This window comes from Cervus canadensis, chromosome 3 (assembly GCF_019320065.1).
Source record: "Cervus canadensis isolate Bull #8, Minnesota chromosome 3, ASM1932006v1, whole genome shotgun sequence".
Taxonomy (NCBI): Eukaryota; Metazoa; Chordata; class Mammalia; order Artiodactyla; family Cervidae; genus Cervus; species Cervus canadensis.
The window spans coordinates 85931966-85957138 of NC_057388.1; the positions used below are offsets into that span (position 1 = coordinate 85931966).

Below are 25173 nucleotides of genomic sequence, written 5' to 3' on the forward strand. Positions count from 1 at the left end.
TGGATAATTTTAAATGCATTTAATCATTAAATATTTCTGGAAAACCCATTACAAGCCCAGTTTTATGCTAGGTGTCAAGGATATGATAGTGAGCAAGATAAAATATGATTTCTGCCCTCATGCAATACAGCCTAATAGTAATAACAGCCAACTTCTGTTGATTGCCTATTATGTGCTAAATACATCTTGTGACTCATAGCATTTAACTCTCAGCCAAACTACCATGCTTGTGTGGGTGTGCTGAGTCACTTCAGTAGTGTCCAACTCTTTGCGACCCTATGGACTGTAGCCTGCCAGACTCCTCTGTCCATGAGGTTCTCCAGGCAAGAATACTGGAGTGGGTTGCCATGCCCTTCTCAAAACTACCATGAGGTATCTATTAATACAAAAACATACCATAATGGGATGAGAGGATTTTTTTAAGTCAATCATCTTCCTGCCCTTTCCTAGATGGTATGAAGTCAAGTCTGCTTTCGTTTGTGAACAGGGCTGGGCACAGATGGCAGGCGAATGCTTCATGCTGCTTTATATCTGTGTTTGCCTTCTCCAGGGAATGTATTGCTATCTGCACAAATGGAGCCACTTCACTGCATTTTCTCAGCTAGTTCAGCAGAGCTTCAGAATTTGAACCCACCTCCTCTCACTCCAGAGTTCACACTCTTCCTGTCTCCACTCATCCACCTCCGCACCCTTGCACTCTTCTGCTCTTATCAACGGATTGAGTGAAAACATAAGGGAGATGCTTTTGTCATGCAAAAAGCATCTGGGAAAACAGCATCAATTCTCCTTTGAGTTGTGCATTTTAGACAGAACTAAGGACAACTTTAAGAATTCCTTTTTATATTTCTCCCTAAATATTTAGCAGTCCTATATCACAATAAGTGATACTGACAAAAATTTTTAAAGAAATGCATTTGGCCCATCATTCAAGGAAAAATATTTTTCAGGAAAAAAGTTAATATGATCACTATATAAAGTTACCATTATGTCATACTCTAACTTAAATAATAAAATAACAATCAAGCATTTTTATTATTATATCATGTTATTAATGTGCAAAGAAGGCACTCCATTTCCTCATTCAATAGGCATTAGTTGAGAACATACTACACAAAAGGCTGTAACGTTAAGAGACGTATTCATTCAGATACACATCAGACACAACTTACCCTCCATGAACTGATAAAGGATGACACTGGAAGGTGAGAAGAGGAAATAAAAGGGTGGATAGAGGGAGTAGAGGTGAGTAGAGGGAGGGGTCTAACATAACACCAGGTTTCTGACTTAGGGTACTAGACAGAGGCTGCACAACTCATCCAGGTGAAGGAAGAAAGGTTGGTTCAGGACATATGGGCTGTTTGACATTTTGGAGCTTTATTTTCTTTTCTGTCTCTAGGGTGTTTTGTTTTGTTTCCACCCTATGCTCTGGTTGAAGCACTGTGTTCCTTGGAGCTTGGCAGTGTCATAACCTTTGTCTGATTATCTAGGCTTTATGAACTCAATTAGACATAGTAAAATATGTATTTAAGATATTTCTGCCATCCTAACAACCCTTAACCACCCTTGAGTATTCTCTTCCTGACTATTACGTTAATTATATTTTTAATTTTTGTCTTTTCAACCTAATGATGAAAGTTCACGTTGGTCCCTGCTCATGTCTCAGTGTCTCCGCCCCTCCCCACAGGCTGATTTTTTATAGGAAAAAAAAGTGTAATTAAACTATGATTTAGTAGAATGCAGCACTAGGTACAAAGCTAATAAACGATGTCACTAAAATGTATTAGGAAAAAATGTGACTCATCTTGATTTTAAAATCTGAAAGAAATAGAATGTGGGGAAATTTAAATAATGTTTTGTCATTGAATGAAGACATACTTTAGAGAGCTTTCTGTCCTCATGAATGCTACAAAAGTCCCTTTATAACTGGATTTTACTCAGAGGTTTTCTAGAACATCTGTTTAAATTATTCAACTAATTTTACTCTTTATTCCTACTTCTGTAATAATTTCAGAGAGACCTATGTGGCTAGATGGGTTTTCTCCTATAGATATGTCTCTATGAAACAGAATTCAATGTATAGGGTGTTAGTGTTAGTAGCTCAGTCGTGTCTGACTCTTTGCAACCTGACTGTAACCCGTCAGGCTCCTCTGTCCATGGAATTTTCCAGGCAAGAATACTGGAGTGGGTTGTCATTTCCAGTATTCAAAGCATACTGGAAGAAATTTTGCTCTTCTGCTACTTCCACATTATAAATTCCGTGTCACAGGACGCATAGCTCTCATTTGGCTTTCTCATCTCACATCTGACTCCTCACCATCTCCCCCTGCCCTTGAGCTTGATTTTCTCCTGCCCTTGAGCCTGGCACTTGCTGGAGCTGGCAGGCGTCAGACAGCATCGGCTGGGAGCCAGGCTGGGCCTTTGTACCGGGAAGGCTCTGGGAATCAGACTGACATGGCTCAATAATTAGCACGATGCTGGACACAATGCTCAATAAGGATCTGCTGAATTAATGGCTGTGTGTGCCGCCTGACTGTGGCGAACACTTCAAGCCGATGATGCGGAGTTAACTGGCTGAGCATTATAAATGGGAGTGGAGAGCTGACCCACTCTTTGGTCTTCCAAAGTCAATAAAACTTAGAGAAAGCCTGCCTTTAGAGATATAAATGTTTTATTCACTTTTAATACCTGTGTCAGTAATTTTAGCAATGCAAAAAAAAAATAAACAGTTTCAAACATTTTGTGTATTGTTTTGAATAATTAGATACTTTGACAAAGAATAGCAGGAAGCAAATTTGAATGTGAAGTGTTAGGATGACAAAGTGTATTATACAAAAGACTTTAGTAGTAAATCTCAGCTACTTATCATATAATAGCTCTTGGTGTAGAGCTGGTCTAAATTAAGCATCTCCAAGCCTAACTAAACAATTTGAGCACTTTCCAATGTTCTGAAAACTCCTAAAATTAGTGTTTCTTCTTGATTTCTTCAGTCATCTCCACGTTCAATCATATTATCAATACAAATAAATTCCAATTAGCATATTTTATAAATTGGTCTTACATTATGCTTCTTTGACTTACTATGATTCCACAAAGCTGAAAGAAGAAAAGGGATTCTGGCTAGCTAGCATTCAGTCATCTCTCTGGAGGCACTGATACATCCACACCCATAAGTATGTACATAAACTCGAGGTTTTTGGATGGAGTGGTACAAATCCCATAGTCCCTGCAGCACTGGGCAGCCTCCACCCCCTGACCTGTTCATGTGTCCATTTCATCCTGAAACTCTTACTGTCTCCACCACTGCTCCTCAGGGGACAGCTGCAACTCTGCAGAATTTCTGATCTGAGATTCAGTGGTCATTTTTTTTTTTTCAATTACCTTAAAAAATAATTTAGTATGATCCGTGTTTGAATTACTATGAGGGTGTTCAATAGCTTGATGTAGGGCCATGATTTTATTTATTCTAAAAATCAAGTCACTGAAAGAGTTATCTGAATAGAAATAACATCTCATAAGCACTTACATTTTCTCCCTCAAGCCCTTGAAGTCACAACATGAAAAGTAAGAGCAGGCTGTCATTTATAAAATGTAAGGGGAGTGAAAGCAAAAAAAAAAAAAAGAGAGTTAGATGTCAGAGCTCAGGAGATTTTGTTTGGCTATATATTTATTGTTGGGCTTCCCTGGTGGCTCAGTGGTAAAGAATTTGCCTTCCAGTGCAGAAGATGAAGGTTCAATCCCTGATCAGGGAAGACCCCACATGTCGTGGACCAACTGGGTTCCCCCTACGCCACAACTATTGAGCCTGTGCTCTAGAGTCTGGGAGCCACAACCACTGAAGTCTATGTGCCTAGAGCCTGTGCTCCGCAACAAGAGAAGCCACCACAATGCGAGGTCTGCGCACCACAACTAGATAGTAGCCCCTACTCACGGCAACTAAAGAGTCGTCCAAGCAACAACAAAGACCCAGCACAGTGGGAAAAAAATTGTTGTCCACAAGAAAGCAAAATAAACTATCTCTGGCTTTCTCCAGGTAAAACAATATATTTAAAATATATTCAAACACAAATACAAGTACCACTTAAATTGATGTTATTAATAATTCATTTAATGTGGACATTTCCAGACCCTGAAAAATATTGTTTTCCCGACTAGTCCAACTAACCATGTCTAAACAGATCTAATAAACTTTGAGAGACACAAATTTCTTCCTTTGTAAAATTTACAAATTTGATCCTAATAGATTCCTATCTGCATATGCCAAAATATAATGTTTTCTAGTTGTTAGCTTTAGAGCCCCAAACTGTCTTACTTTACTTTCCTGCCATTTTCAAGGACTTCCATCAGATCAGTCAAGTCAAGAAAGGTCACAGGTCTGGAACCCATGGCAAATTTGCTCTGTTCACTGGTGCATTTGCTGAAGTACATTTTTTATCTTTCAAAGTTGAAGACCACATTGATCGAGTAAGGGATGAATGCTCATACTAATGAGCTCTCCATGCGCTTGTTGAGTATTTTTCCTCTGAATTAGTTGAAATTTTAAGAGTTATGCAGGACCTTACTTGGAATGTTAGAATCCAGGGACTATAATCGCCACTGCCACCCCCACCCCAGATATTTTGAATTCCTCATGACTTCTGATGATGGAGAATGGAACAATCTTTACATCTTTACACCAAGAGAAGAACTTTCTCGTATACAATTAAGGCTGAAGAGCTATCCCTTTAGAACGGTAGCATTTGCCTTTGTTTTACAAGCTGTCTGTCTCCGGCACACCACCCAAACCTTGAATTCATGGTTAACATTAATCCTTTGCTTTTCTATACATAGATACATATACATTCAGTTCAGCACGTATTTCCTTTCAAACACAGATGTTCTTTACATGCAGTGTTTTATATGGAGAAGTTTATGGAAGATTAGAAACAAAATAAAATGATTTTGGGAAATTCAAATGATCTTCAATTTCTAAAAAAATATAAACTGTATTATATAATTATCCATTGCTTCTTAAACCTTCCCCACCATCCTCCACATATGGAAAAATGTGGGACTAAAGAGACATAGTAAGATGGTTCAGATTGAACTAAGCCATTTAATTTCTTTGTATTGTTGCAGTTTGCTTCGATGATTAAACCATCATGATTATTAAGAAATAGCTTTCTTTCAGAGTCACATTAGAACCAGAAAAGGAAGCATTTGTCATGCACTGAGATACCTCTGGCAGAGCTCACTCCTCTGAATCATGTCTGCCCTTTCTCCCTTCCTCTTTTAACACTTGGAAAAGAACAGCTATGTTAGTTGATAACAGAGCTGGGAGGAAGGACCAAGAAAGTGATGTGAGCTCTGTCAATCTTCAACCTCGTCAAGGAAAACACATTAAAGTGTTTTTCATGGAAATTCAGCTTCAGTCTACAAATATTCAGAGCAAAGTGACCTTGAATATATATAATACACCAGGATTCTTGGGAAAATACACGTGAGCCAAAGCGAAAGAAGGGGAAACATCCTAAAGGAAGAAATTAATTCCAGGAAAACGATTGGCAAATGCATTTCTTACCTTTTCTGCTGACTGGGCTGTACCAAAAAAGATGGGGATGAAAGCTAACCAAATGATGCAGGTGGTATACATGGTAAATCCAATAGGTTTGGCTTCATTGAAAGTCTCTGGAACTCCTCTTGTTTTAATGGCATAGACAGTACAAGTAACCATCAAGAGAATACTGTACCCCAGTGAACAAATGAGCGAGAGATCAGAGATGTCACACTTGAGCACTCCCCTGGCGTTCTCTGGATCTAGAGTCCTCTGTTCTCCATAGTCTATGATAATGTGTGGTGGGTCCACAACAAACCAGACACACACTCCCAGGAGCTGGATGGAGATCAGGCTGAAGGTGATCACCAGCTGGGAGGCAGGACTGATAAACTTGGGTGCTGTGACAGATTTCTTCCCCTGCTCAAATATTCGGTGGATTCGGTTTGTTTTGGTCAGGAGGGCTGCATAGCTGAAACACATGCCGAGTCCTAGGAAGACCCGCCGGAAGGAGCAGATGATGGTATCTGGGGCTGCAATCATCAAAAAGGTGATTGAATAACAGAGAAAAATCCCCGTGAGGAGCACGTAACTGAGTTCGCGGCCCGAAGCCCTCACGATAGGCGTGTCGTTATAGCGGACAAAGGTCACGATCACAAAGGTGGTGGCGATGATTCCCAAGATGGCAACGAACACAGGCACCACCGCCCAGGGAGAATGCCACTCGAGTTTGATGATGGGGATAAGCTGGCAGCCTGTGCGGTTGACGTTGGGTCTCTGATCCAAAGGGCAGAGTTCACAGGACAGCTCGTCTACCTGGTAGTTGTAACCTTCGCAGCGCTCGCAGTGCCAGCAGCAAGGGACTCCTTTCACCGTCTTCTTCCTCTCGCCGGGCTTACACGGCAGGCTGCAGACCGACGCGGGGTGAGTGTGCTCTCTATTGGCCCACTGCATGTCTTCCACCTGTGGGTATAAAATATTAATGAGCCTTCCATTTTCCCCCCATTTGTAATATCCTAATCCTAGCCACAGGTTTGTGATCAGTCACTGAATGCGGACAGGACAGTTTACCATAATAAGAGCCCAGAGTTTCTTTCCCTGACTTTATGAAAGTGTTAAATGATCGGGACCAATAAATCATTCACATCATCAACTTGATGAGTGTCATTAGTTTCCATTTACCTCCTTGATTTGGACCAATCTGACATTTGGAGAAAGATGCATTGATCCAAACAGCTTTAAAATCGAAAAAAAAAGAAAAAAAAGAAAGAAAGAAAGAAAGAAAAGTCCCATGGAAAGAAACGTGTTAGAGCTAAACTCAGATATAAATGCTCTGAAATACTGGCTAGGATATAAATACACATATAAACAATGAACCAAGCCTTTCTACCATATTTGGGGAAATTCAAGTCTCACTGTGTCGGTTTCTAAAGGAAATGGCAAAACTAGCTACTTTAATCTCTGACACTTCTCATGTGTCCATAGCGACAATTATATGAATGGTTTTGCCTCTGTTTAACATTCAAATTCACTTATTCCCTTCAGCCTTGCATTTTCACATTGTGGAAAAGACCTTGCTGAGTGAGACAGCTTGATGATGTTTCCATTAAACAAAAGTAGGCTTAAAGCAGTGAAATTGATACAAATGAGTGAGATCCCCTAGTACCATTTCTATGTCAAGGCCTTAGGGTTCCCTCTCACTCTTTTGAATTAGACCATAGACTATCTCTATTAAAACAAAAGTGTTATTTTAAAGGAATTTTGCCAGTCATTGACCCCTTACCCTAAATTGGTTTACTAGAGGTTCTGGACCCAATTCCAATGTGGGGGACAGGGGGAAAGGGGCTTCCTAAACCACAAAGAAATTCTGGGGCACCAACTGTTTGTCCTATAAGTCAAATCAATTCTGACATCATCTACCTGGAAATAGCATCAAATCTCACAAACGCTATAGGAAAAAAAACAGAAATTATGGATCAACAATTTATTATGACAAGCAGCTTTTATATAAAAGGTAAGCTCCATGAACAGAGCAATTTTGTTTATTGATGTGGACAAACAATGATGGACACTCAATTCATCCTCAAACATTTACTGAATTTGTGAGGAAGGAAGAATGTGAGGGGTACCCCTGAGGTAGAAGAAGCCAACTTGAAAGTGCTGAGATCTGGAAATAAAGGATTGCTCAAAGAGGCAGAGAGGTAAGAGCTGAAGGAATGTTTAAAACAAAACAAAACGAAAAACTATTTTTTCCAAGACCAGCTCTATAAAAAGTCAAAAAAAAATCACCATATCCTGTGATAGCCTGGCTCCAAGCTGCCCCCCAATAATTTTACCTCCTGGAATCATGCACTCATGGAGTTCTCTCCCACTTTAAGTGGACTGATTTGTGTAAACAATAATAGATTCCAGAAATGATGGCATGTGGTTTCTGAGGTTAGGTCATCGATGATTTTGGCCTCTGCCTTGTTCTCTCTTGGACTGCTCACTTCAAGGAAATAATCAGACTATCATGAGAGTTCTACGACAGCCCCATGGAAAGGAGCTGAGGCCTCCCGCCAACAACCAGCACCCACTTGCCATGCATGTGAGGGTGTCACCTAGAAAGGGAGTTGTCTGGCCCCAGGCAAGCCTTCGGATGACTGCAGCTCCAACTGACACCTTGACTGCAAACTCATGAGAGACCCTGAGCCAGAAAAACCCAGCTAAGCTGCTTCTGAATTTCCAGTCTACAGGAACTGTGTGAGCTTGTCTTAAGCTGCTAAATATGGAGTCATTACACAGCAATGGAAAACTAATGCAACTCAAGTTAAGCTTTCTTTCCCATTCTGTGAACATCACCAGTTACACCAGTCTACTGAGAATCTACTGAGACGGTAGTGACAACTATCTAATACCAAAATATGCCCCCCAAGTTGTCTACTGTCAGCAATATTCTATCATCACTCTTAAGACTGCCTCCCTTTTGGGAACTAAGTGACTGAGACTGTTTTCATAAATATATCTACTGCTTAAGGATGCTTTCCTTTCTTGAATGTGGTGTGAATAATGGAGGGCAGAGAATTGTAGCCTCTAAATTCAACATTTGCAGAGGGCCATCAAACCCACCTCAGGTGAAGTAGAGAATTCATGCATGTTTAATTTCAAATATCCTCCCTTGAGAAAGTAGATGGTACTTCATGTGTCCTAAGGGCACTCAAGATTATTAGTTCTACCTTGTCTGTTCACCACAAAGGAAAAGCAATCTATCATAACCCTGTTAATTTTCTATTAGCTTTTAATGATTTAGAGAAGTTATTTTATTTATGTATAAGATTCCATTAGGCAAGAAAAAAGTTAAATTGAAAGTGGCTTCTCTCAAAAATATTGAGAAAAATGAAATGCTCCACTGAGTGGCTAAAATATTGATTTTATACCCTAATGGACTCTTATAAGATAATAAAATATGTTTTGTGAAGGTTATGTTTCAAAGCTAATTATTGTAAAACCAAAATTGCATTTTGTTTGGGGCTTCTATAGATTTATAATGTTACTGTTGAAGAAAATGACAGTAAAAAAAAAAATTCTCAGAAACATTAAACTTCAAGTTTGGTAGAGACCTCAAAGGTCAACTTGTCTAACCACATGTCTGATTCTTTAATTCTCAAAGCACTTTATTTTCTAGAAGGAAATGACTTATTAACAAAGAAATATACTCAATCAGATAGGCCTCATTACAGAAGATAAATATTCATCATTATAAGCTAAGCATTACATTTTTCTTGATCAATTTTTTGAATACTCAACTAGTGAAAAAATGTTTCCATAAATAAAAATTAAAGTTATAAGACAATGAAAATACCACATCTTTTAACAACTGTAAATTTTCTTTAAGTAAAAAACAATGTCATGAAATATGTATGACATATTGTGATATAATGGAGAAAACTATGTATGCTTCAGTAAACATGTTAAAAATACATGACTGCATTTCATCAAGGAATCTATTATGTATAACTATACTGTGTTTTGATACCGTAGTTGAAGTCTGTGAGCAAACTAATATCCACCCCAAAAAGGAAAAAATAGCAAACACTTGAGTCAGGTACTTGTAAATACATTAGTATTTGAGACATAATTTATTTTAGATATGATGCCAAATTAAAAATAATACTAATTGAGATTAGTAGTATTAATAGAAATTAAACTTTTTATTTTTCACAACTATGCTATAAAATACAAACATCATTCAGCCCTCTTGCTTTGCTATATTAACAAATTATAGTATCTTCCATAATGAGTAAAAATATTTTAAAATATGTCTTCCTCTCCTTTGGCATTATTCTGATATTAGGATGTTTGTGTCTAAACATGTGTTCTAACAAATGGATGATAGCTATATTGATAGACCTTCCAGAGACAAAACCATAGCCCATTCCTGTCTTGATAATATTCACCAACAGCGATCCATTCTGTAGGCCCCAGTCCAGTTCATTTTATAGAACATGAACTATCAACCAGCTTCTGCTGTCAAATTCTATTATTAATGCAGACAAATACACCAACAACCACAAAACCAAAACTTTCTGAGTGTACCTACATTTTTTTAATCTTTAATCTTCCCAGACATATATTAAAGACATTATTTTTTATAGAATAATTTTCTTCTGTGTAGTTCTAATAGCTCCTGATAAAAGGGCTTCAAAAATATTTCCCAATTATAGGCCCCACTGTAATTTATCATTTTCAGTATGCATACAAAATTCTCACTCAATTTAATACCTCTATTACAGTGTCTTTTCCCCACATATTAAGTTGTATCTTCAACATTATGATTACTATACCTATGGGAAAATTTTAAAGATAACACAAAGATAACTGATATCTAGTCGTACCATCCTTAATTAGCTCTTTTCATGTTGCTCTATAAATAAGCATAGTATTAATAATCATTTTGATGACTACTTTGCCACTCCAGTATTCAAAAACCCAGTTCTTCATCTGACTTATGTAACAGCATAATGCAATCATTTCAAGTGAAACTGGACATTTTCTCAAAGGTTTACTCATTAACTTCCATATAATCAATAGGTTTAACAAGTGTAATTAATAAGCATGAATATTTAAAATCAGTATGTTAAATATCAGAATTTGGTTAAATATTTTGTGAATCATATGGTGTTGCTAATGCAACTCAAAATAAAGTTTATCAATATATTAGTTTATACATTCATATTTATAAATGTTTATATATAAATATATATTGTTTCCTTACTATCTATCCTTTCTTTTGGGTCATGTAAAACTTTCTACTTCTGTTCAAAGTGGTAAGTAGGTTTCGTGTCCTTTGCAAATCTAGTAGGTGTGTATGATCCCCAGATTGAAGTCACAGTTTTGTGTGATGTTACAGGTCTACATAACCTCTAAAAATGTAAATACTCCTCCTATTTAAAAAGACAATTTTAAATTAATTAAAATTTTGCTTACAGTAGCATTTAAAATAAAATACTTAGGAATAAACAACAAGTAAAGTGTAATATTTTTAACTTAAAGCTACAAAATATCATTTTAAGAAAGTTAAAGAAATAAATGAAATTCGAAGTTCATGGATCAGAAGACTGAACATTGCCAAGATGGAAATACTCACAAAACTAATCAACAGATTCAACATAATCTCTATTAAAATCTCTTCTGACTACTTTGAAGAAATTGATTAATTGATCCTAAAATTCATAGGGGAATATAAGGGACCAAGAATAGACAAAATGATCTTAAAAGAGTGAAGTTGGAGAATTTACACTTCTCAATTTTAAAATTTCCTACAATACAAAGCTACATTAATCAAGCAGCATGATACTGGCACAAAGAAAGACTAATCAATAAAAGAAAATTGAGAGCTCAGAAATAATCTATTACATATAGGATCAATTGATTTTTTTACAAAGCTGACAAGAAAATTCAATGGAGGAAAAAAATAAATTTCAATGGAGAAAAAAAAATTTCAACAATGGTTCTGGCATAAGACATGTCACCAAAAGAATAAGCAACAATGTAAAAATAAATAAATCAGACTTCATTAATCTTAAGTACTTTCATAATTCAACAGATGCCATTAGGAGAGTGAGAAAACAACCCACAGAGTGGGCAAAAATATTTCTAAATCATATATCTGATACAGAACTCATATCAGAATATATATTTTAAAACTCTTAGAATTAAACTGTTAAAAAAGCATGAAATCCAATTAAAAAATAAGCAAAAGAAATGAAGAGACATTTCTCAAAAAAAGAGATATGAGTGGTTAATAAGCACAGGAAAAGATGTTTAACATCATTAGTCATCAGAGAAATGCAAAACAAAACCATAGTACCCACTAGGATAGTCATAATAAAAAATACAGACAGTATCAAGTTTTATTGAAGATATGGAGAAATTAAAACTCTTTATATTATTGGTGGTAATGTAAAATGGTACAGCTATTTTGGACAGCAGTTTGGCACTTCCGTGAAAAGTTAAACATAGAATTGCCATATGACCTAGCAATTCCACTCCTAAATCATTTCAGTCTAAGAAAACTAGAGACATATGCTCACACAAAAATTTGTACATGAATTTCATAAGAGCATTAGTCATTACAGCAAAAAAGCAGAAACAATCCATGTCCATTAAAGAAATATACTTTATCTATTCAATCAAATATTAAAAAGAAATAAAAAGAAACAAAGTAATATTATATGGTATGGAATAAACGAGCCTTGAAAATATGCTAAGTGAAAGAAATCAGTCAAAAAGACCAGTGTGTGATTTTAATTTATATGTACTGCCCAGAATAAGCAAAGGCATAGACAGCCAGTAGATTGGTGACTGCCAGGAGTTAAGGAGAGAATGGAATAGGGAGGATTTCTTGGGACGTGATGAAAATGGTCTAAAATTAGTGGCAATGGATAACATGACTCTCTGACTATACTAAAAACCACTGAATTATGTACTTTAAAAAGGGCAAACTTTATGGTATTTGAATTATCTCAATAAAGCTGTTATTTTTTAAATATGCAAACTATGTTGATACAGTCAGGAAGAATTAACATTCAGTACTTCATTTGCTGTATAAAAAAAGCTTATTGCATATCCACTCTGTTTGAGACACAAGACTCAACATGAGATTTCAACAGTGACCAAGACATGGTCCATGGCCTCCAGAGTCAGTGCAGGTGGGCAAAGAGATGGCAGAGAGCCAGTCGCAGCTCAGTATTAGACTCCCTGAGAAAGAAGAGCAGGGAAGAAGTGGTGCTTCTAGCAGAGGATTCAGCAGGGGCACTCAGCCTGGGGTTTTGGGATGTATGGACAGCAGCCTGAAGGCTGTATAGGATATAAACCACCAGGAACAGGAATCCCAAGAAGGCATCAAGCCAAAAAAAAAAAAAAAAAAAAAAAAGACATTAAAATTCAGGGATGAGAAGCCATAACAAACTGGAGAAATTAAAGCAATAATAAATAGCAAAAATACAGATTAAAATACTGGATGGAGTGGCAAGAGGTAGGCTAAGGAAGAGAGAAAATGCAAGATCATTTTAAAAGAAAATTACATGCAATTGAGAGGAGTTTGGATGTTATGTTGAAAGTGGTAGTTGGGATCCTCTGAAGGGACAAAGAAAAAGAAATGCAAAAAGGCCAAAAGGTTGTCTGAGGAAACCTTAACAATAGCTATGAAAAGAAGAGAAGCAAAAGGAGAAAAGGAAAGATATACCTATTTGAATGCAGGGTTCCAAAAAAAGAAAGGAGAGATTAGAAAGCCTTCCTCGGTGATCAATGTAAAGAAATAGAAGAAAAAAATAGAATGAGAATGACTAGAGATCTCTTAAAGAAAATTTGGGATACCAAGAGAACATGTCATGCAAAGATGGACACAATAAATGACAGAAATGGTAGGGACCTGACAGAAGCAGAAGATATTAAGAAGAGGTGGCGAAAATACACAGAAAAACTGTACAAAAAAGATCTTCACGACCCAGATAATCACGATGGTGTGATCACTCACCTAGAGTCAGACATCCTGAAATGTGAAGTCAAGTGGGCCTTAGGAAACATCAAAACGAACAAAGCTGAGGGAGGTGATGGAATTCCACTTGAGCTATTTCAAATCCTAAAAGATGATGCTGTGAAAGTGCTGCACTCAATATGCCAGCAAATTTGGAAGACTCAGCAGTGGCCACAACTGGAAAAGGTCAGTTTTCATTCCAGCCCCAAAGAAAGGCAATGGCAAAGAATGCTCAAACTACTACACAATTGCACTCATCTCACATGTCAGCAAACTGGTGCTCAAAATTCTTCAAGCCAGACTTTAACAGTACATGAACCGTGAACTTCCAGATGTTCAAGCTCGATTTAGAAAAGACAGAGGAACCAGAGATCAAATTGCCAACATCTGTTTGATGATCGTAAAAGCAAGAGAGTTCCAGAAAAACATCTGCTTTATTGACTATGCCAAAGCCTTTGACTGTGTGGATCACAACAAACTATGGATATTCTGCAAGAGATGGGAAGACCAGAACCACCTGACCTGCTTCCTGAGAAACCAGTATGCTGGTCAAGAAGCAACAGTTAAAACTGGAAATGGAACAAGAGACTGGTTCCAAATTGGGAAAGGAATATGCCAAAGCTGTGTATTGTCACCCCATGCTTAATTAATTTATATGCAGAGTACATCATGCAAAATGCTGGAATCAAGATTGCTGGGAGATATATCAATAACCTCAGATATGCAGATGACTCCACACTTATGGCAGAAAGTGAAGAAGAAGAAAAGAGTCTCTTGATGAAAGTGAAAGAGGAGGGTGAAAAAGTTGGCTTAAAACTCAACATTCAGAAAACTAAGATCATGGAATCTGGTTCCATCACTTCATGGCAAATAGATGGGGAAACAATAGAAAGAGTAACAGACTTTTTTTTTTTTTGAGTCAAAATCATTGCAGATGTCGACTGCAGCCATGAAATTAAAAGACACTTCCTCCTTGGAAGAAAAGTTATGACCAACATAGACAGCATATTAAAAAGCAGAGACATTACTTTGCCAACAAAGGTCTGTCTAGTCAAAGCTATGGTTTTTCCAGTAGTCATGTATGGATGTGAGAGTTGGACTATAAAGAAAGCTGACTACCAAAGAATTGATGCTTTTGAACTGTGGTGTTGGAGAAGACTCTTGAGGGTCCCTTGGACAGCTAGAAGATCCAGCCAGTCCTTCCTAAAGGAAATCCATCCTGAATATTCATTGGAAGGACTGATGTTGAAGCTGAAACTCCAATACTTTGGCCACCTGATGTGAAAAACTGACTCATTTGAAAAGACCCTGATGCTGGGAAAGATTGAAGGTGGGAGGAGAAGGGGATGACAAAGGATGAGATAGTTGGATGGCATCACCAACTCAATGGACATGAGTTTGAGTAAACTCCGGGAGTTGGTGATGGACAGCGAAGCTTGACCTACTGCAGTCCATGGAGTCACAAAGAGTCGGACACAACTCAGCAACTGAAATGAAGGGGCAAAGATGATGAGCTTTATTGCATAGAAGGATCACTGTGCAGTAGGTTAGAGAGAAGATGGAAGAAATCCAAGGCTAGATATGGTCAATTACCCATCAAGCTTAGGCTTTTGCTGAATTCCAGATGAAAGTGATCAGATCATGAAAGCTACATATAGGACTATAAAGAAAGCTGAGCACAGAAGAATTGATGCTTTTGAACTGTGGTGCTGGAGAATACCCTTGAGAATCCCTTGGACTGCAAGGAGATCCAACCAGTCCATCCTAAAGGAGATCAGTCCTGGGTGTTCATTGGAAGGACTGATGTTAAAGCTGAAACTCCAATACTTTGGCCACCTGATGAGAAGAGCCAACTCATTGGAAAAGACCCTGATGCTGGGAGGGATTGAGGGCAGGAGGAGGAGGGGATGACAGAGGATAAGATGATTGGATGGCATCACCGACTCAATGGACATGGGTTTGGGTGGACTCCGGGAGTTGGTGATGGACAGGGAGGCCTGGCGTGCTACAGTTCATGGAGTCGCAAAGAGTTGGACACAACTGAGCGACTGAACTGAACTGAGATGAAAGTGATGACAAGAGGAATCCAAAGAGCAGCAGTGAGCAGGAAGGACTTTGTAAGCAGCACCAGGTTTCTCAGACTATCCTCTTGGCCCAAGAGGCTGATTAAAGAATTTTAACCAAACGTGTGATCTCATATAAAATAAAATGTACATTTTTGAGTTCTTTCTCTCTATATATATTAGAGATCAGCGTGGTGACAGATCAGGAGAAAGGATTATATACAAGTAAGAATAAGAATTAAAGGAGTAATGTCATACTTCTAGGCAAGACAAGAGCCTATGAACTGTTAGAATCAGTGATTATGAAGAAAATGGGATGGGTTTAAGATATAGTGGGAAAAAAATAGAAATAAGGGTGGCAAGAAGGAAACAGAAGAAGCAAACAATGGCATCCGGCCTTGTATTTGAGAGTCATCTTTAGCATTTCACTTACTTCAGCCTTATTTCTGATCAACCACCAACTACATGGCCAGGCATGATCTCACCCCTGCCTAACTCCCATGTTAGGCTACTTACTCTCCTGTTATACATCACACAACACCTTGTAGTCATCTTCAATGGCACTTTTACAGTAAGCAATTCTGCATTTGTTTTTCTTTTTACTTCAATAAATGGTTTTATAAATTTTATAAATTATGTTCCTTAGAATCACTTAAAGGCTTTACTCAAAATATATCTCACTTGGAAGCAGTTCTTAGAGATTACGGTTTAACAGGTCTGGGAAGGAACCTCAACTTGGCATTTTTAAAAGAAGCCCTTCTTCTTTCAGTGATTCTGTCATGTAATTAGTGAACCACACTTTGCTAAGCACCAAGTTAAATTTATTTTTCTCAGGAGATGAAGAGCCTATTCTGTTTTTCCACCATTGCGTTCCAAAGCCTAATGCGGTGACTAACCCCCAATGAACATCCATAAATATTTGTTGAATGAATGAAGAAGGACTGGAAGAACAAGTGAACAGGTGACGGTGTCTTTTACCCAAAGTCCCAGGGAGGCTTTCAAGCCAGGAAGCTCAGGAATCAGATGAACACATCAGCTGTGCTCATGAGTCAGGTTTGCCTGAGGCAAAGATTTCCAAGGCACAGTCATATGCAAGGCAGTTGAGACCATGAATATGTATTAGCAAATTCTCACCCACAAAAACAATGGAATGTGTGAAAGGAAGATGTCACAAATGGAGACATGGAAAGAGCAAAATTTAAAGAGCAGACTCAGATAGATTAGCAAAAGAGGATGGGAAAACATGGCCAGATGGAAACTAGGGAAGAATCTAGTCCAGGGTCCAAGAAACCCAACAAACTATTTTCAGAAATGAGGAAGTGCTCAGTGCTGCCCAAAGACAGATTTCATGAAGATACAATTTGAAAATTGAGAGTCCTTGGTTACCTTCATAAGAAAAAAAAAAAAATTAACTTTTCTGTGAAATCTTCTCAAACGACTCTATACCACTCAGGTGGGTATACTCCTCCCCTGGATTTCATTAGATACCATTATGTATTTTATTATAACTCTTTGACATTATATTGGGACTCTCTGTCCACTCATTCATTTCCCCACCAGACAGAGAGCAGAGAATCTCAAGGACAGATATTTTTACCTCCCATTATCTGTATTAAGACCTAGGATTCAGTAGGAATTCAATATTTGAAAAAAAAGACATAAATTGATTAATAATTAGAATGTGTGGTAAACACATCTATTACTACTCCAAATATATAACAACTCTCTATTTGGGGTTTTAAGTAGGATGGTAACAAACATACTCTTCCTAAATCTGTGTGGCCTCTATATCATTTCATCCATACCTTCAGAGAAGCCAATCTGGGGGACACTGTGCTCTGAAGGGCTTCCCTGATGGCTCAGAGGTTAAAGTGTCTGCCTGCAAAGCGGGAGACCTGGGTTCGATCTCTGGGTTGGGGAGATCCCCTGGAGAAGGAAATGGCAACTTCTCCAGTATTCTTGCCTGAAGAATCCCATGGATGGAGGAGCCTGGTGGGCTATAGTCCATGGGGGCCGCAAAGAGTCGGACATGACTGAGAGACTTCACTTCACTTCATTATACTCTGATCTTATAGGGATGCACCTTAGAGGGATGTTGGAAAGATCTAACAAGCTGATATCTATGAAGGTGGTTGGTGAAAAGAAAATGTAAAGGGTAGTCTGAAACTCTTCATATGCCTTGATTTAGGACTGAGAGGCAGCATTGGAAAGAAGGCAACCACACTCTACCTATTATTAAACATAGCTGTCCTGTTTAAAAAAAAAAAAAAAAAAAAAACTATGTCAGCTGCAACAGACAAAACCACGGTCTTTGGATTTCATCCAGATCTGCTGTTTCGTGCTTTTATTTTCCCATAATCTTGGCTCTTAATGTCAGTTCCTGGTAATTGCCACAGGAGATGCCCCTTGACTCACCCCAACTCTGTGCAGAGAAAAGCATCTAGGCCAGTGCCTCCTGCCCTTGACTCTGAGGATGAAGAGGGTGGCATCTGCCAGGGAGGATGTTGGGATGAGTGTTGCAGGATGACTGTTTTGGAGGACCAGTAAGGAAGTCATACCTACAATACTTTCATTGAATGGAATGCACTCACCCTATGATAGTGTTTCACCCCAACATACTACATATGCAAATATCCAGGGAGCATGGGGTATTTGTAGCCATAGTACTGAAACTGGTAATCTTTTCCCTTAATTTTAAGTTTGTGATAAAAATCATAATTTGAATGCTATGAAGAGTAGTCATTTTAACTCAAAAGACATTGAGTTATAACTTGTATTATTATGTTTATGATTATATTTTAAATGACCAAAATATTTTTTTTATATAAACGCTTTCTATTTAAGGGCTTCCCTGATAACTCAGTTGGTAAAAAACCCACCTGGAATGGAGGAGACCCTGGTTCAATTCCTGGGTCAGGAAGATCCCCTGGAGAAGGGATAGGCTACCCACTCCAGTATTCTTGGGTTTTCCTTGTGGCTCAGCTGGTAAAGAATCCACCTGCAATGTGGGAGACCTGGGTTTGAGCCCTGGGTTGGGAAGATCCCCTGGAGAAGAGAAAGGCTACCCACTCCAGTATTCTGGCCTGGAGCATTCCATGGACTGTAGTCCATGGGGTCGCAAAGAGTTAGACACGACTGAGTGAATTTCACTTTTCCATTTAAGATTAATTCATTTGAATGTTTACTATAAAATGACTATTCCAATCACTAAGAATGATTTGACATGCTAGATCTTTTCTGAATATACTTTAAAAGCTTTCCTATTTTTAATTTGAAATCTTAAAATATGATATAAAGATCATATATGAATAACTACATTATGGACATTGTGCCTATATTTTATGATGACTAAATTCAGTTAAGCAGATCCTTCATTGCTAATAAGTAAATAATATGAAAATCAGCCTGGGGTAATACTCCCTATAAGCAATCTTTTTGACTCAGGATATTCCTTTAAATTATTCACATTTCTTATTTTTCCTACACTAAGTTGATTTATAAATGCATGCAAAACTAAAACAATTCTTTATAAAGCATTTTGAGATGTTTTGGACAATGTAATAGATGTTCAGTGCAAAACACTTGTCTCTTTCAATCTTAGCCCATATCACTCAAAGTGTATTTAACTCCATCTGTGGAAATTTATAGGAAGTGAATGCTTTCAGAATGTGAGAAGCTAGACAATGAGGTTTAGAATGAATTATTTCCAGTGGAAAGCTACTTTATATAGCTAAGCAAACAGAACATAAAAAAGTGATAATGATGATAAGCGCTAACATTTATTGAGGGTATACTATGTGTCGGAACTGTCCTAAGCACAGAACATTAAATGCTTACAACACCCCATTTGGTCTAAGGGATCACAGAGCAGTAGGTGACTTGCCCTGCATTACACAGTTACTAAGTGATGGAGGGGTATGACGTCATACACCCAAATATAGCACATTATTTTCTGTACCTGATGGCTCCCAGGGCAGTGCATGACATGATAGATGGTAGAAAAAAATTAAAACTGACCGAAGATCCAGAATAGAGAGATGAGGAGATAATGGAGCAGGCATAACCCATTTAAAGTAAAAGTCCAGATGCAAGAGATGTGGCCCCAGATAGGAGAGGCCCTAGACAAGAGCAGAAGAGTGAATGAGATCAGAGCAAATCAGTTTATTGGGGATGGAAAGAAGATTAGAAAGGATCAAAAGCATTTGCTGATAATTTGCTTAAAGGATTTTTTCACACCAGATCCAATATAAAAACCTTAGATAAGATTAAAAAACATTTGCTTCATGGTTTGAGTACACTTCAGCCTAGGGATTCCTTCACCCTCAAAGTTATTACAGTGAAACCCTGTCTCCAACTAAGATTCTTCTAGCTATTACATTCCATATAAGAACATCATAAAGGAAACTGTATCAATTTAGCATGCCTTATTCACAGTAACCCTGAATGGCACTCCTCCTGCCTGAAAGGTGTTCATAACTTAATCCCAAATGAATATATGCAAACTAAGATACTTTATTTGAAATAAAAAGAGAAGACACCCAGTTTAAAAAATCTCACTTCTATACTGAATTTCTAGGGACTGCAGACTCTTTATACTACCCACACAGAGACAGGAGGGAAACTGTTAAGTACCATCAAAAAAGGCTGCTGCAGCCAGGAAGGAATAGAGTTATCATAACTGAGACATGTCATAAAAATAAATGACTTTGGGAAAAATAGTGAGAACCTGATGTGGCTTTTTAGCCCCAAACCTAAAGGCTAAAGACTTCCAACCGATTGCAGAATAGAAAGATTGAGAGAGATAAAGAAAAGTTCCCTTGGATCAGCAGGAGCAAAGTGACCAGATAAAAAAGAACAGAGACAATGAGAAATTGAATGATACAAGAGGAGACCTCAGCCAGCAGCAAATATAACTCAGGAATACACTCAAATACTTTCCAGAACTGTTTGTTTTTATGCTTCAGTTCATAGGATAAATAGTATTGAAACACAATGTTAAGACTGTTGCTTAGAATGTGAAACTTTGAACAAATGCAGATATAAAAACTGAATTGTCTGAAACTGGCTCCGACGGTAAAGCATCTGCCTACAATGTCAGAGATCCGGGTTCAATCCCTGGGTTGGGAAGATCTCCTGGAGAAGCAAATGGCAACCCACTCCAGTATTCTTGTCTGGAAAATCCCATGGATGGAGGAACTTGGTTGGCTATAGTCCATGGGGTCGCAAAGAGTCAGACACGACTGAGCGACTTCACTTTCACTTTTACAGGGAAAAACCCACATGATATTGATGTGTTTATTCTGAAAGAGAAGTGACAAATATATCAGAACTAAGACAACAATATAAGAAAATGAGCTCTCTGACGTCAGAAGAGAAACATTTTCTATCAGTCATATCTAGCTAAGTGAAAGTGTAAGTATTAGTTACTCAGTCATGTCCAACTCTTTACAACCCAATGAACTGTAGCTGTCCAAGGAATTCTCCAAGCAAGAATACTGGAGTGGGTATCCATTCCTTTCTCCAGGGGATCTTCCAACCAGGATTCAAACACAGGCAAATTCTTAACCATCTGAGCCACCAGGGAAGTCCTATATAGCTAAGAATGTCCTGCAATTATGAAGAAGTTATTTATTTATTTATTCGAAAACATGAATTTCAATAGCAGTATAATCAACAAGGTAGGTACTAGGAATATAAAAATGAATTAAGCAACGTTTGAGCACACAAATATCTTGGGAATTTAGAAGGGACTTGAATTCAATGCTAAAATCATGTGATCAAATATTTGGTGTTACTGAAGCTGGGTCATACCTGACTCAAAAAAAAAAAAAACAAAAAAGACTAAAGATTTTCTCTCTAGAAAAGGTAAAACTAGAGGCAGGACACCAGGTACATTTGGGATCAGGGTACCACAATGGCATCAGTTGTGATAAGTAAAAATATGAATGCTGAATTGTGAATTTTTCCATTTTCTTACCCTGCCAGGCTCACAGAGTACCACCAGCCTCGCTTACACCCTCTAAGTAGAGGATTTCAAGACTCATCTTTGGGAGACTTTTAGTTAGATCCATCAGCCTGGAAGAAAAGACCTAAACATTGTGACGTGAGGTGATTCCCTAGGGACATACACTGTCATCAAACACATTCCCGTGTAGAGAGCTGTTGACCAGACTTTCCCTGCACTCTTAGATATGAGTGGAATCCAAGGGTCATGGGGCATGAAGACAATTTCTACTATGAACACTAGGTATTGCATCAAACACATACGGGAAAAAGGAAATTTCAGTATATAAAGGCTATACCTGGAGACAAAAACATTAAAAATTATTAATACCTTCAGAGAGTTTTTTAAATTACATCCATAAAACAAGAATATTCTGTGGAAAAGGAACATTCATAGAGAATGAAGTAACTCATAAATTGCAAATCTTTATAACAATATACTTAATCATATTAATTCTATTCATAATTATAATTCTAGATAACTGAATTAATTATAATTCTGAATTATAATTTCAGAAACAGAAATCAATAGAAGAATTAGAAGGTAAAGTTGAAGTAATATCCCAGGAAGTAGATTAAAGAGACATAGAAGGACTTCCCCGGTGGTGCAGTAGATGGGAGTCTGCCTGCCAATGCAGGGGACATGGATCCGATCCCTGGTCCAGGAGGATTCCACGTGCCACAAAGCAACTGAGCCCCTGAGCCAAAACTACTGAAGCCTGCATGCCTAGAGCCTGTGCTCTGAAAGATAAGCCAATACACTGAGAAGCCCACTCACTGCAATGAGGAGTTGTTGTTCAGTTGCTAAGTCATGTCGACTCCGTGAACTGCAGCATACCATGCTTCCCTGTCCTTCATTATCTCGGCCCCTGCACAAAGCAACGACGACTCACTGCAGCCAACAATTCATTAATTTTAAAAGAGACATAGAAAAGGAAATCAGGAGAAAATGAAAGGATCAGTCAAGGATTTAAATAATAATTCCAGAAAAGGAAAATGAAACATTTGAATTATTAAACCAAAAAATTTCCTAGAAGCAAAGAAAAAGACACTTCAGAATAAAAGGACCTACTGGGTGTCCTTTTATTGTACTGAGTACAATAAATACAAATTGTACACATATTACAGTATATCCTGTTGAGATTTCAGAATAAAGAAGACAAATTGGAGATCATAAAATATTCTGGTGCAAAAAAAAAAAAACAAAAAACAAATTACAAAGAATGACAATCAGAATACCCCAAGAGCCAGGGAACAATGAAACAGTGTCTTCAAATTCTAAAGTAAAATGATTTTCAACCTAAACTTTGGTAATTTGCAGTGTAAACATAATATTAAAATGAAGACAAGACTTTTATAAATGCAAGTTCTCCAAAAAATGTATCTTAAATTTTCAGTCTTAGGAGGCTATCAGTTAATATGGTGTACCTAAGTAAAAGAATTAATGAAGGAAGAGGGGAAACTGGATTATAGGTACAAAAGAAATGGAAAGAAAAGCTCTGAATTATTGTAAAAAAAGACACTGGGATGTAAGCTTTGCCTTTATTTAGAAATATAACAATCTAAATTGAAGAAGCTGGAGAGATATCTCTAAGAATGCAAATATAGTTAACCAGATGTCTTCTGTTGCAAAGTTTGGTAGTGAGTATATAAAAAGCAAGACAAAACTCTAGGCAACCAAACAGTTTTGCAAATGATGATTATTAGGTACATGAAAATGAAAGTTATGATATAATTATATTGGGAGGATGACAGGACAGGAAGTGTAAATGGCAGAGGAGGACAGATATAAAGGAGATAATTCCTCATATTCCATAGTGAGAAATTAATATAAACTGACTTAGCAGAAAAATAAGAAGTAGAAAGTAAGTATAAGCAAATTACTTAGAAATACAGATTAAAACACATTAAGAAATAAGGAGTTGAAGTAGGTGCATTTGGTCATCTGAAAACAGACAGATATGTTGGGGGCTGCCATTTTCAAATGAGCCTTGTGATACCAATGAACTTTTTATAAACATATATACAAATAAATTTAGTAAACATTTTAAATAAGAACAAGCTGAAAAAACTTAACAAGTACAGTTATAAAGGAAGATGAATAAGAATCAGAGAAGTGCAAGAGAGCTAAAAATGAAATGCCCACTGAAACTCCACACAGGAAGCATTCAAGGGAAGGTGAGAGTCTGCAAAAAATCATCTTCTTGTCTACAGATCAACCTGCAAAGCTTCTTAATCATTGGGGAAAAAATGCAGAGGTAGAAACTATAATAGAAAATAAGGCAGAAACAAGAAGAAAGAGACTTTGAGAAAAATTACAGACAAATAACATTTCTAGAGAAACTAAAACAATTGTTATGGAAAATACAATCGAAGGTATGAGGAAAGAAGGGCTTCCCAAGTGGTTCAGTGGTAAAGAATCCACCTGCCTTTGCAGATGTGGGTTCTATCACGAGGTCAGGAAAATCCCCTGGAGAAGGAAATGGCAACCCACTCCAGTATTCTTGCCTGGAAAATCCCATAGACAGAGGATACTGGCAGGCTACAGTCCATGGCATCACAAAGAGTCAGACACAATTTAGTGAGTAAACAACACCAATGAGGAAAGAAAACATTTCACTGCTATAGAAAAACCTACTGAATGGACTGATGTGCAAAACTAATGGACTGATAAAACATAAGAATTTTTGATGGGAGGTATAAGATTAAAGAAAAGTCCAATACAAATCAAGCAAGATTTTAAAAAAAAAGTCAAACAGAAAATAAAAATGGTGGTCTCAAACATTCCCACAACACAAATGCAGAATAAAAGAAGCATAATATTTTTAAAAGAAACTCTTGTGAGTGAAGTCGCTCAGTCGTGTCTGACTCTTCGTGACCCCATGGACTGCATGGTCTACCAGGCTCCTCTGTCCATGGCAAGAGTACTGGAGTGGGCTGCCATTTCCTTCTCCAGGGGATCTTCCCAACCCAGGGATCAAACCCAGGTCTCCCGTGTTGTAGACAGACGCTTTACTGTCTGAGTGACCAGGGAAGTCTAAATGATCACATAATTAATAACTGACAAGTTTTCTTTCACATTTGAGGACTAGAGAAAATATTTCATAGATATGCCATCCCAGAGAAAATATAATATTTTAAAAAGACTTTATTGGGAAAAAAAGTGTTTGAATTTATAATCCAATAAGGTAAAAAGTAAAGGAAACTTGAAAAGTTCAGAGAAGGAATCATAATATTAAAGATGTGACCATGATCACTGAAATGTGAGAAATCTAACAAAATGGGAGTAAATTGGTTATAAAACTGGGGACAATTAACAAAAATAGTCAAATTAACAAAAATTTACCGTAAAACAAAAAATACAATCACAATAATCTGGATCCAAATCCCCCAGGTTTCAACGGAAAAATAACCTGCCATGTACTTTTATAGGTAACAAAGTAAACAATGAAAAGAAAAAAATGGTTAGAAAATGATATATTGACAAATTCTAGACCTCAGAGAAAATGTATTTGGAATTGGGCCATAAAGAAATTCTTAAAAAATTAAAATAAAACAAA

General features: G+C 37.4%; 1 protein-coding gene across 4 annotated transcripts in view; it reads right to left on the reverse strand.

Moving 5' to 3' along the window:
- GRM8 (glutamate metabotropic receptor 8) overlaps positions 1 to 25173 on the reverse strand; it is an 850596-nt gene that overhangs the window by 101122 nt on the left and 724301 nt on the right. For all 4 annotated transcript variants that reach the window (XM_043463632.1, XM_043463633.1, XM_043463634.1 and 1 more), the window contains exon 9: positions 5558 to 6493. In XM_043463632.1, coding sequence (XP_043319567.1) covers positions 5558 to 6493 — 936 coding nt within the window. The remainder of the gene's footprint in view (positions 1 to 5557; positions 6494 to 25173) is intronic.